Below are 23557 nucleotides of genomic sequence, written 5' to 3' on the forward strand. Positions count from 1 at the left end.
AGGAAAGCTCTGTCTATTATTTTTCTCTTCTCCCAGAGCCTCCACCCCAGGAGTTCTCTCAAGGAGAGTAAATAAGAGAATGAGAACATGCCTTGTGATTTACTGTGTAAGCCTGGGCAAGCCATTTCACCTTGCTGTGGCTTAGTTTCCACCTCTATTAAAGGGAAATAATACTGTGAAACTGCTGCCCAGCTAATGAGCATGTAGCGAAAGCCAGAATATTGCAGTGATGAAAGGCTTTCTCACCTCCTTGAGAGCTGAGCCAATTTACATACATCAAAGTCCTCCGGCCCCTCCCGTGCCCTGTGCATCCCTGCACGTGGTGTCGTCATGAAGTGGAACTGACTGGCTGGGCACTAACGCCCACACACAGGGCACCAGCACTGAAGTTCAGGCTGGCTGTGGCGACCCAGAGGGGGGTGTGTACTGACCGTGCTGAAGAGCTCGGCCGCCTGCTCCAGCAGGCCCACCAGGCCACTCTCTGTGAAATACCGGCCGGAGCACACCCCATCCTCATCAGGCGACAGGGTGTCATCAGAGACGGCAGACTCCTCCAGCACGTTGGAAGAAATGTTCTGTAAGAGAAAGCAGTATGAGCCCGGAGAACTGGGGAACCCGACTAACGGCACCACAGGAGTCCATGGTAGGGATGAGGAAGCCATCATGCCAACAGCCTCACCTTGTACGACTGGAAAAGGGCTGTAATTCCATCTAGAACAGCCTCTGGCTGCCACTCATTTTGAAAGAACACATAGAACCACTGACCTTCAAAACTCAAGATTTTCTTTTCTTTTTAACCATTGGCAGATACAGAGAGGACACTTACCTCAACGTAACAACAGCTGAGCTGCTTTAGAGAAAGGACCCTAAGGGACATTCAGCAGGGATTGTGGTTTTCAAAAATTAACTTTTTAAAAAGTTAATTAGACCCCTTGTTTCACCAGCTGAGTGAAACTGTAAAGTACTTGCTACTACTGACTTGGCTTGTAGGTGAACAGTCGTAATATCACATGACAACTGCAAATGGGAAGGCCTTCTTTATGGGAATCGTTATGAAAATGCAGCAGTTACTGGGTTTTTTTCTCTCCCCTCAAACATTTTGTTCCCTTCTATACACTTTTCTTTTTACATAAACCATAAAGCTGAAAGTCTCTCACAGAGAATGCAGTGATCAGGGCCAGGGCTAGGGTGAGCAAGGTGAAAACCCCAGGTCATAACACTTAGGAAACACTCACTCTCAGAGTTCTGTAAGATATGACCTGGAACTTGCTGGACCCCGAGAGTGAGTGCTTCCTTAAATTCTGCACTTACATGCCTTGCTCACCTCACCCCAGTTCTGGCTCTGGCAGGAACTCTCATACTTTTGACAGGCCAAGAATCATTTTCTTTAATCTGTCTCATGGATACAGAAAAAATGCACATGGAGCATTAGAAAAACTGGAAACCTCTGTAGCTCAGGGCTGGCAAACAGGTAGCACACATGCTATTTCCTCATACGTCTAGACTCATAGCAGACAGAACCGATTAACTATAGTACTCTTTTTCCTGAAGCTTTTTTCAAAACTCCTCTCAGTATGGTACTCCAATCAACCACTATCAATTGACCAGGGTTGGCTACTGAAGTAAAGTCTGTCTGCCTCTTGTTGGCCTGGCTAGCATGATTGAGTGACTCATCCTGAGCGTCAAGGCAGAGAGTTGTTCCAGTCCTGTATCTTCTTATAAGGTAGTTTTGGGAATACAGGAGACTCTCAGAACCTTTTGTGACCAGTCTTTTTTCAAACCTGGTCTTTCTACTATGATGTTTCTGAACTAGAAGTAACAGAAGGTCCAAGAGATTTTGTTGAAAAAATCTAATGACCCAAGAAACGAATACTATCAGTATTGGATGCAATTGTCCACATGTAGAGGACTATATTTGCAGTTATGCAGTCTTATTAGCTGGAGAAGGCGATGGCACCCCACTCCAGTACTCTTGCCTGGAAAATTCCATGGACGGAGGAGCCTGGTAGGCTGCAGCCCACAGGGTCGCTACGAGTCGGACACGACTGAGCAACTTCACTTTCACTTTTCACTTTCACACATTGGAGAAGGAAGTGGCAACCCACTCCAGTGTTCTTGCCTAGAGAATCTCAGGAACGGGGGAGCCTGGTGGGCTGCCATCTATGGGGTCGCACAGTCGGACACAACTGAAGCGACTTAGCAGCAGCAGCAGCAGTCTTATTAGCTGTAGTCAGAGGGAAAAGATTCTGAGCAGATTTTTCTGGCTTCAGAATCAGGGAGGTAAAAGTAACATCAGTATCTAAGAATGTAGACATATCTACATTTGTGGAATAAATACTGCACTCTGGGGCACACATTCAACGATCTCAGCTCCTTGGAATTCAGTGGCCTCAGGGTTATTTTCCTTGCACAGATTTATTTATCTCCAGTTTATAATTCCTTTCCAAAACTTCAATTTTATTGGAGCAGAACAAGGTTGAAAACTAAAGCACACAGCATTTAAGAAATCAACACTGGACATCTGTTGTTAATGCTGCCCCAAATTCCTTCATCCTTCTATAAAGTAAAGCCTCCTGGGAAACCATCCATAACTCCAGGTGTAGACCTCAACTCTCATCCAGCCAATCATAGCATTCCATGTCTCTGGCCACTATGATTGGTTCAGAGACGAGCAGATGACCCGGTCAGAACCAACAGATGCACTGAGACGGTCTCTGCAGCTTCTGGAAATAAGGCATTTCTCTACTCTCCTGGACTTGAAGCTAGGGACATGTGAACAAATATGTCTCAGTGAGTGTGGGAAGCCAGTGAAGAAAGAAGCTGAGCTGACAGAAAGCGGAGACTGGAAGTGATGATGACACTGAGGTCTGATGACATTGTTTGGGCCCCTAGGTCCAGTTTGGCAGGTGCTACTCCAGACTCATCTCTCTCATGTAAGCTGATAAATTCCATTTCTACCTTAGGTCAGTCTGGGTTATGGTTTCTGCCATGTGCAAGCACACATTTCCTAAAAGGTTTGCTATGTCTCATTCGAGAGAAAGGAGATTTGGTTCATAAGCATCAGGGTAATTTGGCTTCTCTTCTCACCACGTTCTGTGTGTTGAAGACCTCATTCTTCACAGTTCCTTCTGCTTCCCCTTCCCTTTCCTTGTCTTTCTGAACATTCCATGGCTCCCAAGCTGGGTCACGTGATAAATACTCACACTTTCTTGTACCTTTTTATTACAGCAGTTGTCATAATTGTAATTGAATAAGAAATGGAAGAATTAGCTATAGGATGTCACTCTCTGGCTGGAACGTAAAGTTCATGAGGACAAAATAAATGGTCAATAAATATCACCTAAAATAATGAATGAGTGAATAAAGATCTATGAAAAAATAGAGCTATATGCCCCCACATAGGGACAACATGGAGTTTTTCTGTTGTTTCCAGAATAACTATTCTACTCACCTTGGTATGACTTACTATAAGCAATAGAATTCTAGGTGAAATAAGAATTGCAAGGCTTATATGAAACACTAATTAAATGCCATTAATATTTAAGTGATAAAATAAAATACAGTAAATGGGAAAAAGGCATTAAAGTTTATAAGCAATAGTTTAGTTAATGAAACAAGACAAAAGGATGACATAATTCCACATTAAGTGGTAAGCCCAAAGATTTCTGGGAACTGAAAGAGTAGTACTTATATTTTTCCTTGCTAATATCAAATGGTCAAAACAAATCTGGCAAAAAAACAGTATATCTAAAATTGGTTTTTATACCTTTCTTCACTATTATGTGATTCAAAATCAGGTGTGATATTTTTATGCTTTTTGGGTAAGAATTAAATTTTTGGCTTTTTATAATGAACATTTCTGAATTGAGAATAAAATTTATTTGCTGAGAATGAAATGACAAATATTATTGGTATTGAAGACCATAAGAAAGGAGGAATTAATAATATGAAGCAATACCCAGATTACCTGGTGAACAGTATTCAGGAAATCAGAAACTCCTGGCTCTGCCAACAGCAGTTTTTGTGTCTTACTTTCTAAGCCTGGGAAAGCTACTTTGTATTATCTCCTCTTTCTGGTTCATACAGCATCACAAAACTGTGTTGAAGAGCAACAATGAGAATAAAGCCTTTTATAAAATCAGTCCTGTAAATTCAAACAGGAATAACCCAAACACTTGTAAAGCAAACGACTTTGTGAGTCTGCCTCTCTTTCTGTACTATACTGTTACAGGTTTCAGGGATGGTCATTTCTACAGATTAGGCCTCTAAAAGTACCCATAAAATTTTTGTTTCCTCTAAAGACTGTTAAAAGTACTCAGCAAAAACAGTCCAAGTGACCACTGACATTGCAAGACAATTTCCCATTGCTAACTATGGGTAATATTCAGCTTATCCTAAGACAGTATTGATTCAGCCCTTTTTTCCTTCCCAGGTCATTTGGTTCTTTCTCAATTTTAGATTAGAGAGGAAGATGTTAAAGAGTTGGGGAGTGTAATCAAAGGAATGGGCCCGGAGGGGAATAATTTCTCCAATATTTGGAAAAAATACTTTCACATTTGTCAGTATACTGTGCCAGTTACAAGTCTTTGAGAAAGAGTTTAAATGACCTTATAAAAGTTGCTCTCTCAATTTATCTGTGCAGCGGGAGTAATAATATCTGCTCTATTTGTCTGTTTCACTGGTTTACAGAGAAGGTCAAATGAAATCATGGATGTGAAAGTATTTAGGAATGTCAAAGTGCCTATCAAATCTATATTCACTGTAAATAATAATTAAAAAAAAAAAAACCCAAGACGGTAGAGCTATTAGAAGAGGCAAATATAATACACTAAAGCAGGTCTTCTCAGCCTTGGCAATATTGATATTTGGGGGCCAGATAAATTTTTTGTGGTGGGAGCTGTCCTATGCATCGTAGGGTGTTTAGCATCATCCCTGGCTTTATACCTATTAAATGCCACTAGTACCCACTCTCCCACCCTCAGTTGTAACAACCAAAAATATTTCCAGAGATTGGCAAATGCCCCCAGATGAGAGCCACTGCACCAAAGGAAAAGGTGAACTGGCCCCCACCTGAAAGCTGACGCTGCCCACGGGCAGGTAGCTGTGGTCCTCCAACATGCTCAGATATTCAGCCACCAAAGCAGCCGCGTGTACCAGGCACATGGCGGCCTCCGTGTAGCACTTCCTCTTGGTGTGTTTCTCTGCCATGTTCTGGAGCCAGGTCAGTCGCAGATCAGGAGATGCCTGGTAACTCTTGGCAATTCTGAAGATGGGTTTAGAAAGTTTCAAAGACTACTGGTTAGTGATACTGTTTTTCTATTGGGTATGGACACTTTTTTCCCCTTAAGAGTTTTGCCTGCATGTTCAGAAAATAAGAGAAAAGGCAAACATGTATCAGTCCAACTGTTTTTATTTCATGTTTAGGGTGTGTAGGACCCTAAGAATGCTATCATTTAGTTAAAGATTTATGGGGGAAGAAAAGACCTGATAAACTGATGAATATTTGAATGGAGCACTAGTAATTTTTCTTCCTTTGCTTTCCTTTATCTCAAAATAATAACAGAAGACAAAAATACTACCATTCTTATGATATCATGTCAGAACAATTTTGTCTTTGTAAGTAGTTTCTCCTAAAACAAGGATTATAAAGCAAAAATTTAAATTACAGAGTAAAATATGATCTCTAAATGAAACTTACATGCATGTCTGAATGTAAGTGGAAAAAATTTCAGATATAATTCATGTAACAGTTGATAGTTCTTTTCTCTCATTCTATGGTAAGTAGAAAATAATGTTAAAAATATATACCTCCCTTTAAATCAGGGAACTCTTTCTGAAAACGTGTACATGAATCAATACTCTCCAAATAATGATTTTTTACCAATTTCTAATTACAGTTCTGGCTGTTAGCCAAATCAGTGTAGCCACATTTCCTGTGATAATTATATTCATAAAAACTCCATAGTGGCAAACCCTAGATCTTTAAGTAACACACTTTTGATTTCATCAGAGAAGTTCACCTGTACATGAGATCCATAAGCATCTCAGGATCTTCCTGAAATTCCCTCATTTTCACTGTGTCATATAAGATGCTATTCAGATTGCAGAGAAGTTCTTCCACCTGGAAGGAAAAAAAAAGTGTATACCCCAAACAACCTTAGCATTGTAGTCCATAGTAACAGAAAGTTAGGACTGCACTGAGAGTCCAAGGGGCAGTCATGAGCAGGCTTTGCTAAGATAGGAGAGATCACAGGTGGAGGGAAGTCTAGACTGGATCCTCTTTGACCTTCATCTTTGCAGGTCCAGGCACTGCCAAGGCCTATACGTGAGTTGGCCTCTGACATCCATGTATTAGTCCTGAATCCTTATACTATCTTCCCTCTCCAGTACTTTTTTGGTTAAATTAGTTTCAGTTCTTTGTAACATGTAAGCCTGCAACTGTACTCTGGACATCAGGGCTTTTTATAACAACTAGGAGGCAGCTTAGGACCTCAGCTTAGGTTCCATATAATGCATATGACAATATTTTGCATAATTATCTATATCATATGACATAATTATATTTCATAAAAGTTATATAAAATATATGTTATATATCTTATATACACACATATATATGTATGTATATGGAGAAGGAAATGGCAACCCACTCCAGTATTCTTGCCTGGAGAATCCCATGGACGGAGGAGCCTGGTGGGCTGCGGTCCACGGGGTCAAAAAGAGTCGGACACACACAGAGGTTTAAAACTGGCTGATCCCAGACCCACGTATGAGACAAAGCATGCTCTTCGGTTTACCTGCATGGGAAAAGGAGTGGTCTGCATGGCTGTGTCCTCTTCTGCATAGGCCAAAATTGTCCTCAAGGATCTTCTCAGGTACTCCTCATTAAAGTCTTGTGCTTTTCCCACCAAAGATGCCAGAGACATGGTTACTTGCATCTTTACTCTTGCAAAGTTCTGAGTCAGGGGAAAAATGGTGGAACAAACAAGAAGCAGTCAGCTAGTAGATAACTGGAGGAGGTAGAGCCAGACAACAATAACTCTCTAGTGTTTCCTTTACCCAAGATCAATCATTTCATTTTTTCCCAATGAAATGTGAGCCATACTTTCCTCATGATTCATATTGTTGTTTAAATGGTTTAAATGGGTATTGCTCTGACATAAATCTTTCAGCTCCCTTTAAATTTTCATTGAGGACTGGGCCAGCTCTGTGCATTAACGCTGAAAGGTTCCTGCACAGCTGGGTCACAGAATGTCTCCTTTCGTGCCAAGATTCCTCTTCTTAGAACTTTATTTAAACTTCAAAGAGGAGCAGAATCTACATGGGCAAGATTTCTGAGATTTCTGGACTCTGGGTAGGCACTGACGTTCTGTTTCTCCTTTCCTTCTAGGCCCATGGAAAAATATGGTGATTCCAAGGGACTCTGACAAATGTCCTAAAGGCTTCTCAATAGCCACACCTAATACATTCTGAGGACCCTGCCTTTCTTCCATGGACCAAATTACCTTAATATCAGTTGAACATGCTCATTAACATGACCACAAATGTAAACTGCAAAAGACCACACCAAAATCTAGGTCAACTAAGACTGTGCTGTACTAAGGCTGAATTCCAAAGGCTACTAAGCTTCAGTGAACACTCAGGCATAGATGATAGTGATCATCTCAAAGTCTCTTCCACAGGTCATTCTGGCACCCGTCAATCAGAATGTGGAAACAAGAGACACTCTTCCAAAGTCCTAATTCTGTTGTATTTTTCACCCACAGATGACAACCTTGAATCTACACATAGCCATTCATTTCTTATGGAAACACACTGATGGAAAACACTGCATTCATCAGTCTTAATAATTTACTTCTAGATGGAAATTCAGAAAAAAGCTGCTGTCCATCTACAGGTCCAATGGTTCCCTTCACACAGGGTAGAAGTCAGCTGCAATAGTGCACACTTTTCCTCCATAGTGCTCTGCACTGACTCTTGACTCGCGGTCCCCTTGAGCACTTACGCTGGTGGCTCCAAAGCTGAACCTCATGAGGAGGTAGAGAGTGGCACAGGCTTGGCTGCGGGTGATGTCCATGCTGCTGCTGCAGTGGTGCAGCACTCGCTGACACAGGTCTGCACACTGCTCCACTTCCTCCTCGAACAACAAGTCGCCAAACTAGGAGAGACGCAGCGGCATTAGACACCACTTGGCACATTCATACCCTTTCTGGACCAGATGCCTGTTGAGATATTCAATGTCTGCTTGGACAAGCAAAGCCCAAAAGACTTAATGCACTGCTCCATAAAGATAATGAGTTACTTGAGTCAGAAGATGAACTGAGGCAATGGAGTTGACTTGATCTCATTAGGAGCTGCTTACTAAGATCAAGGCTACATAATTATCTGCATGGTTAGCCAGGTGGAGTCACAGCTCTGAAGGAATTATCCCATGTTTCCCTGGAAATTATTGGTGACTAAGAGCAAATGATCCCGACAGGTGAGAGCAGAGAGAGTCCACTTTATTTCGGCTGTGTCTCATGGCTTGTGGGATCTTAGTTTCCCAACCAGGGATCAAAATACTGAAAATGCAGAGTCTTAACCACTGGATCACCAGGGAAGCCCCAGGAGTCCACTATTCTAAATGTAAAAGATACCAAGTAGAGGTCAACAACCAAGATTTTCAATAAAGTGGAGGGGGCTGGGGGGTGGAGCACAGAGATCTGCAATACACCATTTTACTTTCGGAAAATTTATATTCTTCAGGCTATGAGAAATGTATTTCTAAACTTTCTGGCATTTTATGATATGACATTTTGTAAGACTCACTAATGGGAGTCATGCAGAGGAACTGAATCTCATTCAGATAAGATATTAATGAAAAAAAGGTGAAAAACAAATCTGCTCAATTGATTTCCATTCTCATGTCTTCAGTGAGTGGGCCCACATTTCTAATGTGAGAGGCACTGGTGAGTCTCACAGAACCAGTGTATCTGCTACCTTCCTAACGAGACTTAAGGCTTTTACCTCAGTGTCACCTAACACAGTGGTGGCCTGCGGGTTTTCATGCACCCGAAGCAAGACACGTGAAGCTCGACTGATGAGAATCTTAACTCTTAATTAGGAGTAAGAGAACAAGCATCCCATGCTTACCTTGGCAATGAGAGCACGGAGTGTTGCAAAGCAGTGAGTTAGGTATGTGGTGCTCTGATCACAGCTCAGAGAATTCACAAGGACCCTTAGCACGCCTCCCAGAAGGCTGTCTTTGCAGTCCAGAGCCGAGCTAGACTGGGGGAAGAGAAGAACAGCATCAGTGTATCCCTGTGCTATGCCCCTGAACTGAGGGGGGAAGACAAAAGTAGATACTTTTGGCAATTAGCACAGTGAGGCTGACATTTCATCTCTTGGTCTATGATCTTAAGGATTTGAGAAAGTACCCCGCATATAGTCCATCACCAGGAGTGCTGAAGCCCTATTTCCACATGACTTTATTCCAAAACTCCCAACTAATTTGGGATTTACGCCTTATTCTGGGCCACTAACCCAAGCTATAAAGCACACCTCCCCCTCATCCTGGGTAAGCTTTTAGAAAGGTCTTTTTCCTTGTATACAAGGCACAGCTTTCCTTGTGAGCCTCCCAGGGGCTGCTTGTGGCAGTGGACGTTTCTAAATAGAAGCTTATGTATCACCTGCAGCAGGACTAATACCACCAATGTCAATAACAATTTTCAACTGCCTTTGAAAACTGCACGTACATTTTGAGCACGGATGTTAAGAAGACAACATTCAAAGCAGTACTGTATAAAGATATAATCAATGTGATGCCAAGTATTTGATACCAAGTATTTATCAAAGATACCATATACTTTTTGTCTTTATTTTTATACAATGATTACATTTTAAGAGACAAAAGTTGGATTACTAAGGTTCAACTGTATTTTGACGATATTTCCTTTTCTAGCCCTAGAAACAATACTGGATCCATTTTAATAAATGATTTTTCATTGGAAACATGTAAGGACACATTTCTGAGGTTAACTAAAAGCGTTATCACCTAGACATCTTGAGAATTTCTGGGAACATTCACTTAGAAGATGAAATTAGTATGGTGAACTGCATTACTGTAAAGTTCACAGTGATATAATACTTTTCTACAGCAGGGTTGGCAAATTCGTGGCACAGATTTTTTTTTTATTAATTTGTGTCCAAAACAGACATCATTAATCACACTTTACACTCTTTTTACTTCGTCCAGTCATATCTTAGCTCCCATACAGACATCAACCATAATTCAAATGGGGTTGACCTAGCAAAAAAAAAAAAACACAAAAACCTATCTACCACAACTATTATAGGTATTGAATTATAAGCCCACCACTGACATTATAATCTTTGCATATGCTCAAGTAGATTTAACTATGAGGGTCAGTCTGTCAAGCACCTAACTCTTTCCAAGTGAACATCAAGTCAATGAATCCAGAAAAATGTTCTGTTTTGAGTATTTCTGGAATTTCTAAGGTGGATGCTATTGTAAATAGTTTCCACTACTGTAAATAATCTTTCACTTTCACTTCCTTTATCTGGCTTCCCTTGTGGCTCAGCTGGTAAAGAATCCACCTACAATGAGGGAGACCTGAGTTTGATCCCTGGGTCAGGAAGATCCCCTGGAGAAGGAAAAGGCTATCCATTCCAGTATTCTGGCCTGGAGTATTCCAAGGACTGCACAGTCCATGGGGTCACGAAGAGTCGGATGCAACTGAGTAACTCACTTTCACTGTAAATAGTAAACTTCCTGACTTCATTAAACAAAAATCATTTTCATCACGCTTATTTTTCTCAATTTTCTATAAAGGATTCTTATTAAATTCCAGTGGACATATTCATGTTGAACAGATCAGGAGTTTGTTGTCCTCACCTGGATAATGTTTTCCTGCATATCAAGGATGATTAAATTTGCTTCTGTAGCCAGATTGCCACTGATCAAGGCTTCTTGATCTAACTCTGCCTTTGTTCTAAGAAACAAAAAGAGGTTAAATTAAAGTGCACATCAAATCTGGTCTTTTCCTGATGATGGTAATTCATATGCCAAGTGTAAAGAAATCTTTTGAAGAGTCAATCTAGGAGTGAAAACAAAGCAGCTGGTCACTGGCAACTAAGGAATATAGGTACCTTGTGTAATTGGAGCCTGGTTAAAAGATTTTCTAGGTAGAGCCTCCTGGCCATCCGCATCCCCACTATTATGAAGAATGATGACAATTATAAAAATAACAAATGGGTAGAAAAGCAATTATTGGTTATTACTAGCAATTAGGCCAGCCAATCAGATTGTTGCTTAAAGCTTGAGGGTCATTCTTGCATTTCACCTGTGAGAATCATCTCCCAACCTGAGCCAGAAGGCCTCTGCAACAAGCTAGAGGAAGTGAGACTGGGTTTGTCGTGAATTTGGCTAATCACGATGCTGCTGGATTAGGAAAGGATGATGTTTCAGAAGTGGTCAGGCAAGAGTCAGTGTCTTGACTTTCCAAAGACTGCTTTGGGGTTGCACAGTCAAGTATGGGCCTTTTGTCCTTTTCCAATGGGAAGCAAGGCTGCATTCCTGTCGGGCACACCATCTAACTTCCTGCTGGATGTCAGTGTTTATTACCCCCTAGGGAATGGGAAATTACCTAGTGCTGCTTTTCTATTAGGTTCTTCTTTTTAAGGAATCAGAACATTTTATGTATTAATTCATCCGTTCTCATAAATTTCAAGTGAAGCTGGAAAGAGAAATTTCGTATCTTCAAAGTTAGTGGCCAGCAAAGGGAAGTGTGAAGAACTGACTCTCTCAAGATGTCCCAGTGGCTAAAGTGTTGCCATAGGGGCTGGGGCATCCTGATATGAGCTCAAAAGTCTTGGTCCAAGATCATCACTTAGCTGTGCTCGAGTCCCTTCACCCAATGATGGGGGCATTGCTGTTGCTTATGTACCATTGAGGACTCAGAATTAACACTTTCTATGTTTTACATGTTTTCATGCCTAGGATAGGCTCTGTGGTCCCAAGCTGCTCTATACTTTTCCCTCATTCTCCAAATGACAATATTTATGTAAAATAAGTGAAACAGAAAAGCTTCTTTTTATTAATTTACTGGTAGGTTTCGATTTAGAGCAAAGCTATTTAACAGAAACATAATGGGGGGTTACTTGGGTCATTTTCTATTTTGTAGTAGCCACACAGGTGAAATTAATGTTAATATATTTTACTGAACCCAATATACCAAAAATATTGCTGCTGTGTAATCACAATAAAATGTATTAATGAGATATTTCACATTCTTTTATCTGTGCTAAGTTCAAAATCTGACATGTCTATTTTCACTTACTGTACCACCATGGCTACTGTATCGGACAGTGCAGATCTAGCATGACCTCATCTGGGGTTTTTTCCCCAAGTTTTTAAATTGTGGCAAAATACACACAACATAAAACTTACCACCTTAACCATTTTTAAGTGTACAGTTAAGTGGTCCCAAGTATACTCATGTTGTGCAACCATCATCACCACTAATCTGGATTTAAAAAGCCTATCAGCTATTTCTTCAAAACAATGGTTCTCAAATCTGACTTCACAAGAATCAAATGGGGCTTTCACCACATACTGTTTTCTGGGTCCCATTGCTGAAGATCCTGAATTAACTGGCCTGGGGTACATCTGAGCACTGGGAGCTATTAAAACTCCCCAGGCGATTTTAATGTACAGCCGGGTTGAAAATGACTGCTCTAAAAGAAACAGAGCCAAAATCATTGAAAAGTGATCTAAAAGAAGGTGAAAGACACCACTGCTATAATTACAAAAGTTTTCCAAACAGCTAACTTGCATGGTTATAATTTACTACGGTTTCTCTTTTAAAAAGTCACCCATGAAGATGATCAGAAGTGAATCATTACCTCTGGTAACAAGCAGCCCAAAACACAGCTCAGGGCTGACTTGACCTGGAGGGGTTTGGTGTGCCCTGTATGGAAAGCCTCAGTACTGTGTTGTTTCTGTGACAAAAGGGAAAGGTTTCCCCAAACATCCACTTACACAGCCCAGGCAATCATGCTTTCTGTTCGGCTCTTCTTTTAATCTCATGGAGTAGATGGCCTAACTGCCTAAGCAGTTCTGTGTTAACTAACTACATACAACAGTTCTTTAATTTGTGTGTGGTGGTGCAGGCGGGGGGAGGAGGGGGTTGTTCGATGCCTAAATTAGAACTTGCAGACTCTCAGAATCAATAGTTTATAAATCAGTTCAGGGAACTCAGAACAAGCACAAAATACCCAAAGCAAATGGATACGATTCCTGAGAGGAGCAACTGGGCTATACAAGTAACACATGTAATAAAAATATTTATCGCCTTAATGTTTTAAAATAAACTTGACTTCCAAAAGTCTCATAAATGAACCAGAATGATCCATTCTTGTGATAACAACAAAGATAGCAACATATTTATTTATAAGAAAACACTGCTACTCAAGCCCACCTCATCCCCCACCCCTCCTTATAACGGATGTTTTATATACCATGGGGATACCCTGCGTATGCCTTGCCAAGTGTATGCATGTGGGGAGGCGCTGTCTTAAGCCACGTAATGTCTTGCCAGTGAACCCCAGGATTCATTAGGCTACCTCTTGCTAACAGGAACAGCAGATATTAATATGTACTATCTATTTAAACAATTTAGTTTTAGCCCTCATAGGTCCAAATTGTGGTGTATATTGCAATATGGATATAGCATATATTGCAATCCAAGCAGGTTTTTCTTCTTTTACTTTAACATTATTTTCTGATAATAATATATCATAAAACACATTCATTGTAGGAAATACAGAAAAGTATAAAAAGGAAAACATTCTCAACACAGAGAAAATCATGGCTAATGTTTTGGTAAATTTCCTTCCAATCTTTCAAAAATATATCTACTATCTGTAGAGATTTAAAATTATACTCTAAAAACAAATGTCTAGTCTGCTTTGTTCACTTAACATTGAATCAAAAGCATTTCCCATATCATTAAAATGATTCGGAAACATTTAAATGCCAACCTAATATTTCATTATCTATTTCCCTATTCTTTAGCATTTAGAATGTTTCAATTTTGTGTGGGGCTTCCCTGGTGGCTCAGCAATAAAGAATCTGCCTTCCAGTGGAGGCACATTGAGACTTGGGAGACACATAAAACTCGAGTTCGATCCCTGGCTCAGGAAGATCCGCTGGAGAAGGAAATAGCAACCCACTGCAGTATTCTTGCCTGGGAAATCCCATGGACGGAGGAACCTGGCAGGCTACAGTCCATGTGGTTGCAAAGAGTTGAACAAGACTTAGTGACTAAACAACAATTTTTTTTTAAATTTATGTAATTCTGGGATTTCTTTGGAAGGAATGATGCTAAAGCTGAAACTCCAATACTTTGGCCACCTCATGCAAAGAGTTGACTCATTGGGAAAGACTTTGATGCTGGGAGGGATTGGGGGCAGGAGAAGAAGAGGATGACAGAGGATGAGATGGCTGGATGGCATCACTGACTCGATGGACGCGAGTCTGAGTGAACTCCGGGAGTTGGTGATGGACAGGGAGGCCTGGTGTGCTGTGATTCATGGGGTCGCAAAGAGTCGGACACGACTGAGTGACTGAGCTGAACTGAACTGAATACTGACATAAATATCCCTGAATATACATCTTTGTACACATTTCTGGAGTGGAAATATGGATTGAAATGATGTGGTTCTGGGTACCCTGTCCTGACCCATCAGCAGCCTTTGTTAAGCTAGCTGAGATTGCTAAACATTAGTTTTCTTTAAATGCTTATTAATGTGATAAATGTTTAAGAGCTGGAAATCATAACTCTTTATACCATTGATTATCCTGGAACCCTGGATGAACTAAATGTATATAGATAATGATGTTTCATTTCCTTACCCTTGGAAGGATGTAGTTGTTTCAGTAACACAAGTAGCCTGGGAAAAATCGTTTTGAACTTTAGGTAAAAGTGGCACAAAGTTGCTGAGTGACTTACTTATCTAGCTTCTCATTAGCTTGCCGCCAATGTGTCTGCTCTTTCCTCCATCTCAAATTTTCATTTAGGCCTGGAAATCGGTCATTCCCTAGGAGTTAAGAAATGCACAACAGGAATTTGATTAGCAGTAGTAGCAAGATAACCGGAAGTTCTGTAATAAGCTCAACTGAAGGGACTCAGTGCTGTTTCTCCGGATAATTAGAATCCATGCTGGTGCTGGTGGGAGGCCAAACTCACAACCAAGTCTGGGATGGGTTAGTCTGCTCTTTGATTGACAGGCTAGACCTCAGAAGCCTTTCTGGAGTGTTGGCAAGCACATCTCCTCCCATGGACACAGGGTTCCAGTGAAACAGGGTTTCTCCCCAAATTATTTATTTATGAAGAGTGCTGGTATTGAAAAAGGGTGCCCAACCACCCCTGAGAAGCTCAGCTCCTTCCAAGTTCCCTGCCACCATGTCCCATTGAAGAGCAGGAACCATCACTTTGTTTTAAGCACAATGGATAAGGCTGATATGCCCTAAAGAGAAGAACTCAGCCTTTTGGAGATCACTCTCAGACTGTGGGGTAGGACCCTCTAAGACCACTGCAGGAAGGGACTGGACCTACTCTAGTAAACCCTGCATGACCTGGGGAAATGATCTTGGAAACAGAACTATCCAGTAAGACTATCTACAAAGACTCCTCAAATATCCCGGGGAGAAGTGAGGGAGACACCATTCACCATCCCACGACTCATATTCTTGGATGGGATCTTTTACCACCAGTAAGTTTTAAACAGAAGATGCCATCTGAGGATATTTTCAGGGCTCCTGTGATCTCAGAAAAGGAGCTTTCCCTTAGAGGAATTCGGCTAATATCACATTCATCGTGTGCCGAATCCTAGAATCTGCTTGTCTCTATTACCACAACGTGTTAAGAAAGTGATGGTGTCTACTCATCATGTGGGGAGGATGCTCATCCCCACAAAGGATACCAAACTCTGCTGACGGAGAGCAGGGAAGGGCTGACCCAACACACCTGGAGTCCGGCAGCGCCGCATCATCTCCCCTCGGGCCCCTTCCCCTCGGAGCAAAGCCTCTTCCAGCTTGGCCTTGACATCCCTCGACTTCTGCAGAACTTGGGTACTGACTTTGTCAGAACTCTGTTTTCCCTGGACAGGACAGAGGCAGGAGTTCATTAAGTTTGGGGAGCTCTCTGTTCAGGGGGAGAATCCTAAAGACAGAACACCTCATGGTGACATCAGCCAGTTTGGACATATGCTACACAGACACCCTGTTCTGGGGGGGTCCTCTGGCTGAAATTCTGTCGGCGGGAATGACATTCTCTCTGAAGAAGACAGAGATCCTTTCCCGGTAGAATTATCATATCTAGATAGGTTACGGATATGCAAAGAGTTTATAGACTTTAATACAGAAATAAGACAAAATTAAGGGTGCTGCCATTGCCCAAACAGAGGGGGAACAGTGACAAGACAGAACTTGAGAGATACCTTGTATTCAAAACATGAGACACAGATGAAAAGGAGATCTAAAATCCTGTTTAGCTGCATGGATGGCAGGTCGGCAATCCACTTCCTAAGGAGGCTCTGGTCCGCATTTTTCATGATCCACAGGAAACAGATCATGAGGTTTCGGGTCGTGTCAGCGTTCAGCATGTTGTACTGCTTGTAGGGCTGGAAGGAGGCAGATTGGGAGATGGATGCAAGGGAAGAGGTTGAGCAGCAGACACAATGAAAGGAATGCTGGTTTCTTAGGACACAGTGTCTGTACTTCTTCCTGGGCTGGGGGTCTCTTTAGGGGAACTCTGCTTTCTCCTGGCAGTGGAAGCTGTGTTCTTTGAGCTAGGCTGCTGGGAAAAGGGCTGGTCCGGGGCAGTATTCTAATGAGGCTTTCAGCCATGTAATTGTGGACACTCTCTGTTCAGGAGCCGGAGAAGGCAACAGCACCCCATTCCAGTACTCTTGCCTGGACAATCCCATGAACGGAGGAGCCTGGTAGGCTGCAGTCTATGGGGTCACTAAGAGTCCAACACGACTGAGCGACTTCACTTTCATGCATTGGAGAAGGAAATGGCAACCCACTCCAGTGTTCTTGCCTGGAGAATCCCAGGGACGGGGGAGCCTGGTGGGCTGCCATCTGTGGGGTCGCACAGAGTCGGACACGACTGAAGCGACGCAGCAGCAGCAGTCTGTTTCAGGAGCAGTGTGGTCTGGTGGTCTGCCCTGGACCTTGACCATGCCCTCCCCACACCCAATCTCAGTAATCCACAAGGGCTTCCAAGCTGCTAAAATCAAGTATATCTCCTTCACATCGGAAACTGCAGGGTTGGATTTATAGCAGATAACTACCTTGGCTTGGTTCCCAAAATACCCTAACTATTCGAGATTTAGCTTTTTTGTCAGAGTCCAAAGTATAAGGGTCATGAACTGCTCAGCAAATGAATCAAATACATAGTTCAGTGGAGTCCTTTAGAACAGTACTTCAACAACAATTTATGTTTTCCTGGGGACAGGGTGTGGGGGCTCAGGCTATTTGCTCTCACGCTTTGGCCACAAGTGTTCATTTTAGAGTGCTGAGCACACTCTCTGTCGCTCATCCAAACAACACAAAGGACAAGATGTGATTCACGTGGCGTAGCTAATATCCAACGAGATGTAGGAGTGAAGCTGCAGAGAGGTGTTAGTTCATATGTGAGGGGAATGGTAGGTTTGAATGGGGAGGATAGGGCTTACGAAGTTACTCTAACTTTAGTTTTTCTGAGTATGACCACAAGAAGAAGTAATATTTTTAAATGCATTATAACTTCATAGGAAATATCTTCTGAGAGGTGAAGCTTGGACTTTTAAGTTTCTCTGCTGGAGACAAACAAGAATGTAAAGGTGCATACCACCTGAAGCACCCAATTCTGGTAAGACGGATATTAGAAAGGTAGAGGAGGTCAGAAAGCACGTCATATCTATTCAGTTGTAGGATGAGTAATGTCAGCTGTCCGTGTCTTTTCTCTTTTGCACCTCTTGTCCTTCAACTCTTATGGGTGTGTGTTGGGGCGGGGTGGGAATCAGGGAGTGCTAGAGGGAAGAGAAGACAGTCACTCAGCAAAGCAGAATTATAGGTTGAGAGGCTGTCTTCCCAGGAAAGAACTGGGTTGAGTTCTCTGCAGATATGAATGCTACACTGAAAAGCAAACTTAAATTAAGCTGGAGAATGCAGCTCTGTCTTGGAAAAGGGATTGTCAGAGCTCAGCAAGGGACAGAGGTAGATTCCACAGAGTGCAAGCCTCCCACCTGAGGGATCCTTGGTTTGATCTCCTTTGCAACATCTCAGATTTTCCAAGTTCATCTTTCTTGGTTTTCCAACCTTGAACTTAACACTACTGAAATTGCCTGAATTTGTTCTGTGAGGCTCTTGCCACTGTCAGAATCCTGTCTGTGTTACCTCACCTGTGTCACTTTCCTTCTCAACTGCTAGCCTCACACAATTTCTTCCAGCATTAAGCAATAAGGCAGAAATCTCACTGCCTGTTCTATCCTGGGTTCTGGTAGGTGAATTTAGGAACACATCCATTAATAGATGGGAAAAGACACAAAATGAAAAATAAACAGGAGAAATGTGGACCAACATACCAGGGAAGACAACATTGTTCCACTTGTCTTCAAATTAAAATTTCCAGCTATAGCCAATGCCACATTCTGATTAATTGCACTGGTCCCTTCTTGTTCTTCATCTGAGCTACTGGAATGATTTTTTCCACCTCGAGCTTCTGCAGCTGCAATTAAAATATTATTGATCTTACTACATGATCCAGCAATCGTGCTTCCTGGTATTTATCCAAAGGAGTTGAAAAGTGATGTCCACACAAAAATCTGCACACAGATGCTTACAGCAGCTTTATTCATAATTGCTACAACTTGGAAGTAACCAAGATGTCCTTCAATAGGTGAATGGATAAAAAACTGTGGCACATTCAGACAATAAAATATTATTCAGTGCTGAAAAGAAACGAGCTATTAAGCCATGAAAAATCATGGAGGAAACTTAAATGCATATTACTAAGTGAAAGAAGTCCATCTGGAAAGGCAAAACTACGGAGACAGTAAAAGTTCACCCCTCCTTTTCTCACTTGGTACCCATACATCTGTGCCCTATGTCTGTGTTTCTATTTCTTCCTTGCAAATAGGATCAATTGTACCATTTTTTCTAGATTCCACATATATGTGTTAACATACAATATTTGTTTTTCTCTTTCTGACTTAATTCACTCTGTATGACAGTCTCTAGGCTCATCCACATCTCCACAAATGACTCAATTTCATTCCTTTTTATGGCCAAGTAATATTCCATTTATATATGTACTACATCTTCTTTATCCATTCCTCCACGGATGGACATCTAGGTTGCTTCCATGTCCTGGCTATTGTAAACAGTGCTGCTATGAACATTAGGGTGCATGTGTCTTTTTGAAATACAGTTTTCTCTGGGAATATGCTTAGTAGAGGGATTTCAGCATAGTAATTTTAAACCTGACATTCAGCACTATTTATCTGTTACCATCTATAGTGAAAAGCAGGCAGTCTAATAAAAGAGACAAAATGTCCAGCACAAGGTTAGGCTTGAAAACTTAAGTTTTCAAACTGTAAAAACAAAAACTTTTAAAGCTTTCATAATACTTTTCTATAATATGGTATTTTTACTTCATTTATATATTTCAAATAATGGCCAAATAGAAAGGAATATAAAATTACAGAATTAAATAATTACCTTATAGAGTAATAAGCCATTATTACAAATTCAGCAATAATTTATTAGATTTTGAATGTCTGAAATAAATGTTACTTTATTATACTCATGTAATATATTTATATTTATACATAGGTACAGATGTATGCAAACAAAATAGGGACCCACAATTTAAAAGGTTTATTTTTAAGACCATGATCAATTACACATAGAAAGTATTTGTTTAAGTAGTTCTGAGGAAAATGTGTTAAAACATGTATGACTGATCCATTAAAAACTCATAATTTTATAGACCTGTCAACATTATAGTTTTTTAACTTTTAATTTTTCAGAAAAATAGCCATGTAACAGATTTTTACCTGCCAAACTTGTAAAAACAGAACTCAATTAAAAAAAAATTCACTATTGTTCTTAAGTCAATAGAATTTTAAGCACACAGTGAAATGAAGAGCATGTGGCAATTATTCAAGACTTGATAACATTATCAGGATTACTTTGAGGATACATTCTCATTTTTCCTAAATGTGCATAGGCTCATGGTTACAAGAAAAGGAGAGGAGAGAAGGATAGAAACATTTGCTGCCAAGACTTTCATAGAAGTTCTCTCATTTCCTCTGTATCACAACCCTAAGATATAGACATTGCTATCACGTTTTTACAGCCGAGGAAAGGAAGGGAAGGCATTAAAAGGTTGAGGAAATTTCCAGAGGTCACATATGGTATAAATGGGCTGGAATTTGAATTCTGTTGTATTTTTTAAAAAATATTATACTCTTAGTTTATCAATCAGAAGATTTCATATATAATAAATATACTATATTATCTTTAATAATAGAATATTTACATTGTTTTGCCACTTGTTAGCTACATCATGACTATAAAGTTAAGTGCATACATAAAGAAATCATTGAGATTTAAAAGACCAAGTGCTCTAGAAGGGTGGGAAGGGGCAGGAGGTGGGAGGGAGGTGAAAAGGGAGGGGACATATGTATACCTATGGCTGATTCATGTTGCTGTATGGCAGAGGCCAGCATAATATTGTGAAGCAATTTTCCTTCAATTAAATAACTAAGTTTGAAAACAAAAAACAAAAAAATAAGGTTTGTACTTTAAAAAGATATAATGCTACTGTACGCTTAATAGACCACAATATAGAGTAAGCATAACTTTCATATGCACTGGGAACCAAAACAAACAAACAAGTGCTAAAAAGTTATGATCCAAAGTGACTAATTGGAAAATTTTAATCAACAATTAAACTTTGGAATATGTGTGTTAACGTGATTCCCTGCTTTGGGAACAAACAAATAACAGATCCTCAAATGAAACTTTCTTGAAATGTCCATGCAAAATTCTACAAGGGATCTGCAAAGCCATGCTCTGAACTGCACCTTTAAATTCTGAAGCCAACCATCTTCTCTGTTTGCCCTTTACTCAGGCACTGCTACAGGAAGCTCTGTGCATCTTACTGCGCAGCCGGCTCATCTGGGGGGCTAAGATAGCTTCCGTAACTTCCTTGCCCATTTCCCCCTCATTTTATGAGCTAAATGATTGTCGCCACAAGGAGTTTAGAAATAGTCACACAGGACATTTTGCTTTTGGAGGAAGCAGGAAAACATGATAGTTCTAAGGTTTCAAGCATGATTCCTTACAAGGATTTTATACTTAAGCATTCTTCAGTTAGAAGAATAGCACAGTGATTTCTAAGAACTTCCCTTCGCTGAGGGAAAAGCAAAAAGCACCCTGAAGTGGTCAGCAGAGTGTGTGTGTGTGTGTGTGTGTGTGGTATGTGTGTTTGTGTGTGGTATGTGTGTGTGGTATGTGTGTGTGTGTGGTATGTGTGTGTGTGGGGTGTGTGTGTGTGTGGTATGTGTGTGTGTGTGTGGTGTGTGTGTGTGTGTGTGTGTGTGGTATGTGTGTGTGTGGTGTGTGTGTGTGGTATGTGTGTGTGTGTGTGTGTGTGTGTGTGTGTGTGTGTGTTAGGGGGAGGACAGGCAGATGGGATTTGTCTTTCTCAGGTCTCAGATAAGATGTTCTTTTTGAGTGAGGGTAGTTTTGTTTGTCTACATTCCCTAATCCAAACTGTAACATGCAAATAAACTCAGGAGGTGCCTTTTAACAATTGATGCTTTCCTCTGGTGGCCAAAGTTGGAGATACTGAATTCCAACCTTAATAAGCTTTTTAGTGCCAAAGGCAAAATTCCTCTGCCAGAGCAGCATTTCCTAATAGTGTCAGGCAACATATTTTTTTTTTGGCATGGTACAAATGTTTAGACTCATTTAAGTCTGCTTCTTTCCTTAAGTGCTCATAAAATAAAAGAGACGGAACACTTCATTTCAAGACATCAGACCACACATCACCAAAAGGAGTAATTCTCTTATTTTCTCATCCTTTGTGGTGTACAGTCTTTAGTGTTCATGCACCAACAGACCAATGAATGAATGAACGTGCAAACAATTAAAAAAAACACATATACATGTGGCTTAAAAAATACACTTACCAGGGCCTATGTTTAAAAAGGTTTGGAAAGCAGTGGTAGTGGGAAGGGCTCACACTAGCCTATCAGCACTGGAGCCAGCAATGGAAACCTCATTTTAGGAGTGAATCTGGCAGGAACCCCCATCAATCCAAAGAAGGAAACAGAAGGCATCATTACCTGTAAAGTCATAGAGCTGTGGCAAAGCATCCAAAATGATACCAACCAAAGGCAGGTAGAGGGCAGCAACTTTGACCTTCACCTCTGGTTTAACACAACGCGGGTCCAGGTCATGAGAACTCAGCAGGCTGTGTATGGCACTGACAGCTTTCCTTTGTACTTTGCTGATCCTGTTGGCATAACACAAAAAGCCAAAGGCTATAGTGAAGCAAGGTTGACCAGAATGCTCCTAAACAATGAGGTGATGATACGAAAACCCAGCAAAGTAGGGTAGAGGTGTGCAGAATCCAGAGGCAAGCTGCTTGTGGCCTAGTCCTGGCTCTGCTGTTAGCTCAATGTTTAAAGTTCATCATGTTGCAGAATCAGTACTTCACCCCTTTTTATCATTGAATAATATTCCACCATATAGACCTATCACATTTTATTTAACGAAAGTGAAAGTCACTCAATCATGTCCAACTCTTTTTGACCTCATGGACTATACAGTCCATGGAATTCTCCAGACCAGAATACTGGAGTGGGTAGCCATTCCTGGCTCCAGGGGAATTCAGGGATCAGACCCAGGTATCCTGCACTGCAGGCATATTCTTTATCATCTGAGTCACCAGGGAAGCCCAAGAATACTGGAGTAGGTAGCCTATCCCTTCTCCAGGGGATCTTCCTGACCCAGGAATCGAACCAGGGTCTCCTGCATTGCAGGTGGATTCTTTACCAGTTGGCTACATTTTATTTATGTATTCATCAACTGATGGACATTTGGGTTGTTTCTACTTTTTGGCTATGATGAATTATGAACACTATTGTGAATATTTGTATAAGTTTTTATGTAGGTATAGGTTTTTTATTTCTCTTAGACATCTACCACAGGGTAGAATGATCGGATCATATAGCAACTCTACATTTAATCTTTAGAGGAACTACATCATTTTACATTCCCACCAGCAGTTCTATCTTCTCTTTGCCAACATTGGTTATTATCTGTCTTCTGTATTATAGCCAGGTACTCTGAATTGACTGTGATCTGCTCCCCTCAAATTCTTATGTTGAAACCTGATCCCTTACGTGATAGTGTTTGGAGGTGGGGCCTTCGGGGGGTGCTTTAGGGCATGACATCAGAGCCCTCACGAATGGGATTAGTGCCTTTATAAAAGAG

General features: G+C 41.0%; 1 protein-coding gene across 2 annotated transcripts in view; it reads right to left on the reverse strand.

Annotated features, from left to right (window-relative positions):
• DOCK8 (dedicator of cytokinesis 8) overlaps nt 1-23557 on the reverse strand; it is a 237852-nt gene that overhangs the window by 24260 nt on the left and 190035 nt on the right. For both annotated transcript variants that reach the window (XM_040248157.1, XM_040248226.1), the window contains 12 exons: nt 22405-22574; nt 18634-18776; nt 16501-16683; nt 16029-16161; nt 15012-15099; nt 10895-10991; nt 9133-9267; nt 8006-8158; nt 6798-6956; nt 6021-6121; nt 5071-5263; nt 432-575 (listed from right to left, as the gene is read on the reverse strand). In XM_040248157.1, the coding sequence (XP_040104091.1) occupies nt 432-575; nt 5071-5263; nt 6021-6121; nt 6798-6956; nt 8006-8158; nt 9133-9267; nt 10895-10991; nt 15012-15099; nt 16029-16161; nt 16501-16683; nt 18634-18776; nt 22405-22574 (1699 nt within the window). The remainder of the gene's footprint in view (nt 1-431; nt 576-5070; nt 5264-6020; nt 6122-6797; nt 6957-8005; nt 8159-9132; nt 9268-10894; nt 10992-15011; nt 15100-16028; nt 16162-16500; nt 16684-18633; nt 18777-22404; nt 22575-23557) is intronic.

The sequence above is a fragment of the Oryx dammah genome, unplaced genomic scaffold, assembly GCF_014754425.2.
Source record: "Oryx dammah isolate SB20612 unplaced genomic scaffold, SCBI_Odam_1.1 HiC_scaffold_1, whole genome shotgun sequence".
Lineage (NCBI taxonomy): Eukaryota > Metazoa > Chordata > Mammalia > Artiodactyla > Bovidae > Oryx > Oryx dammah.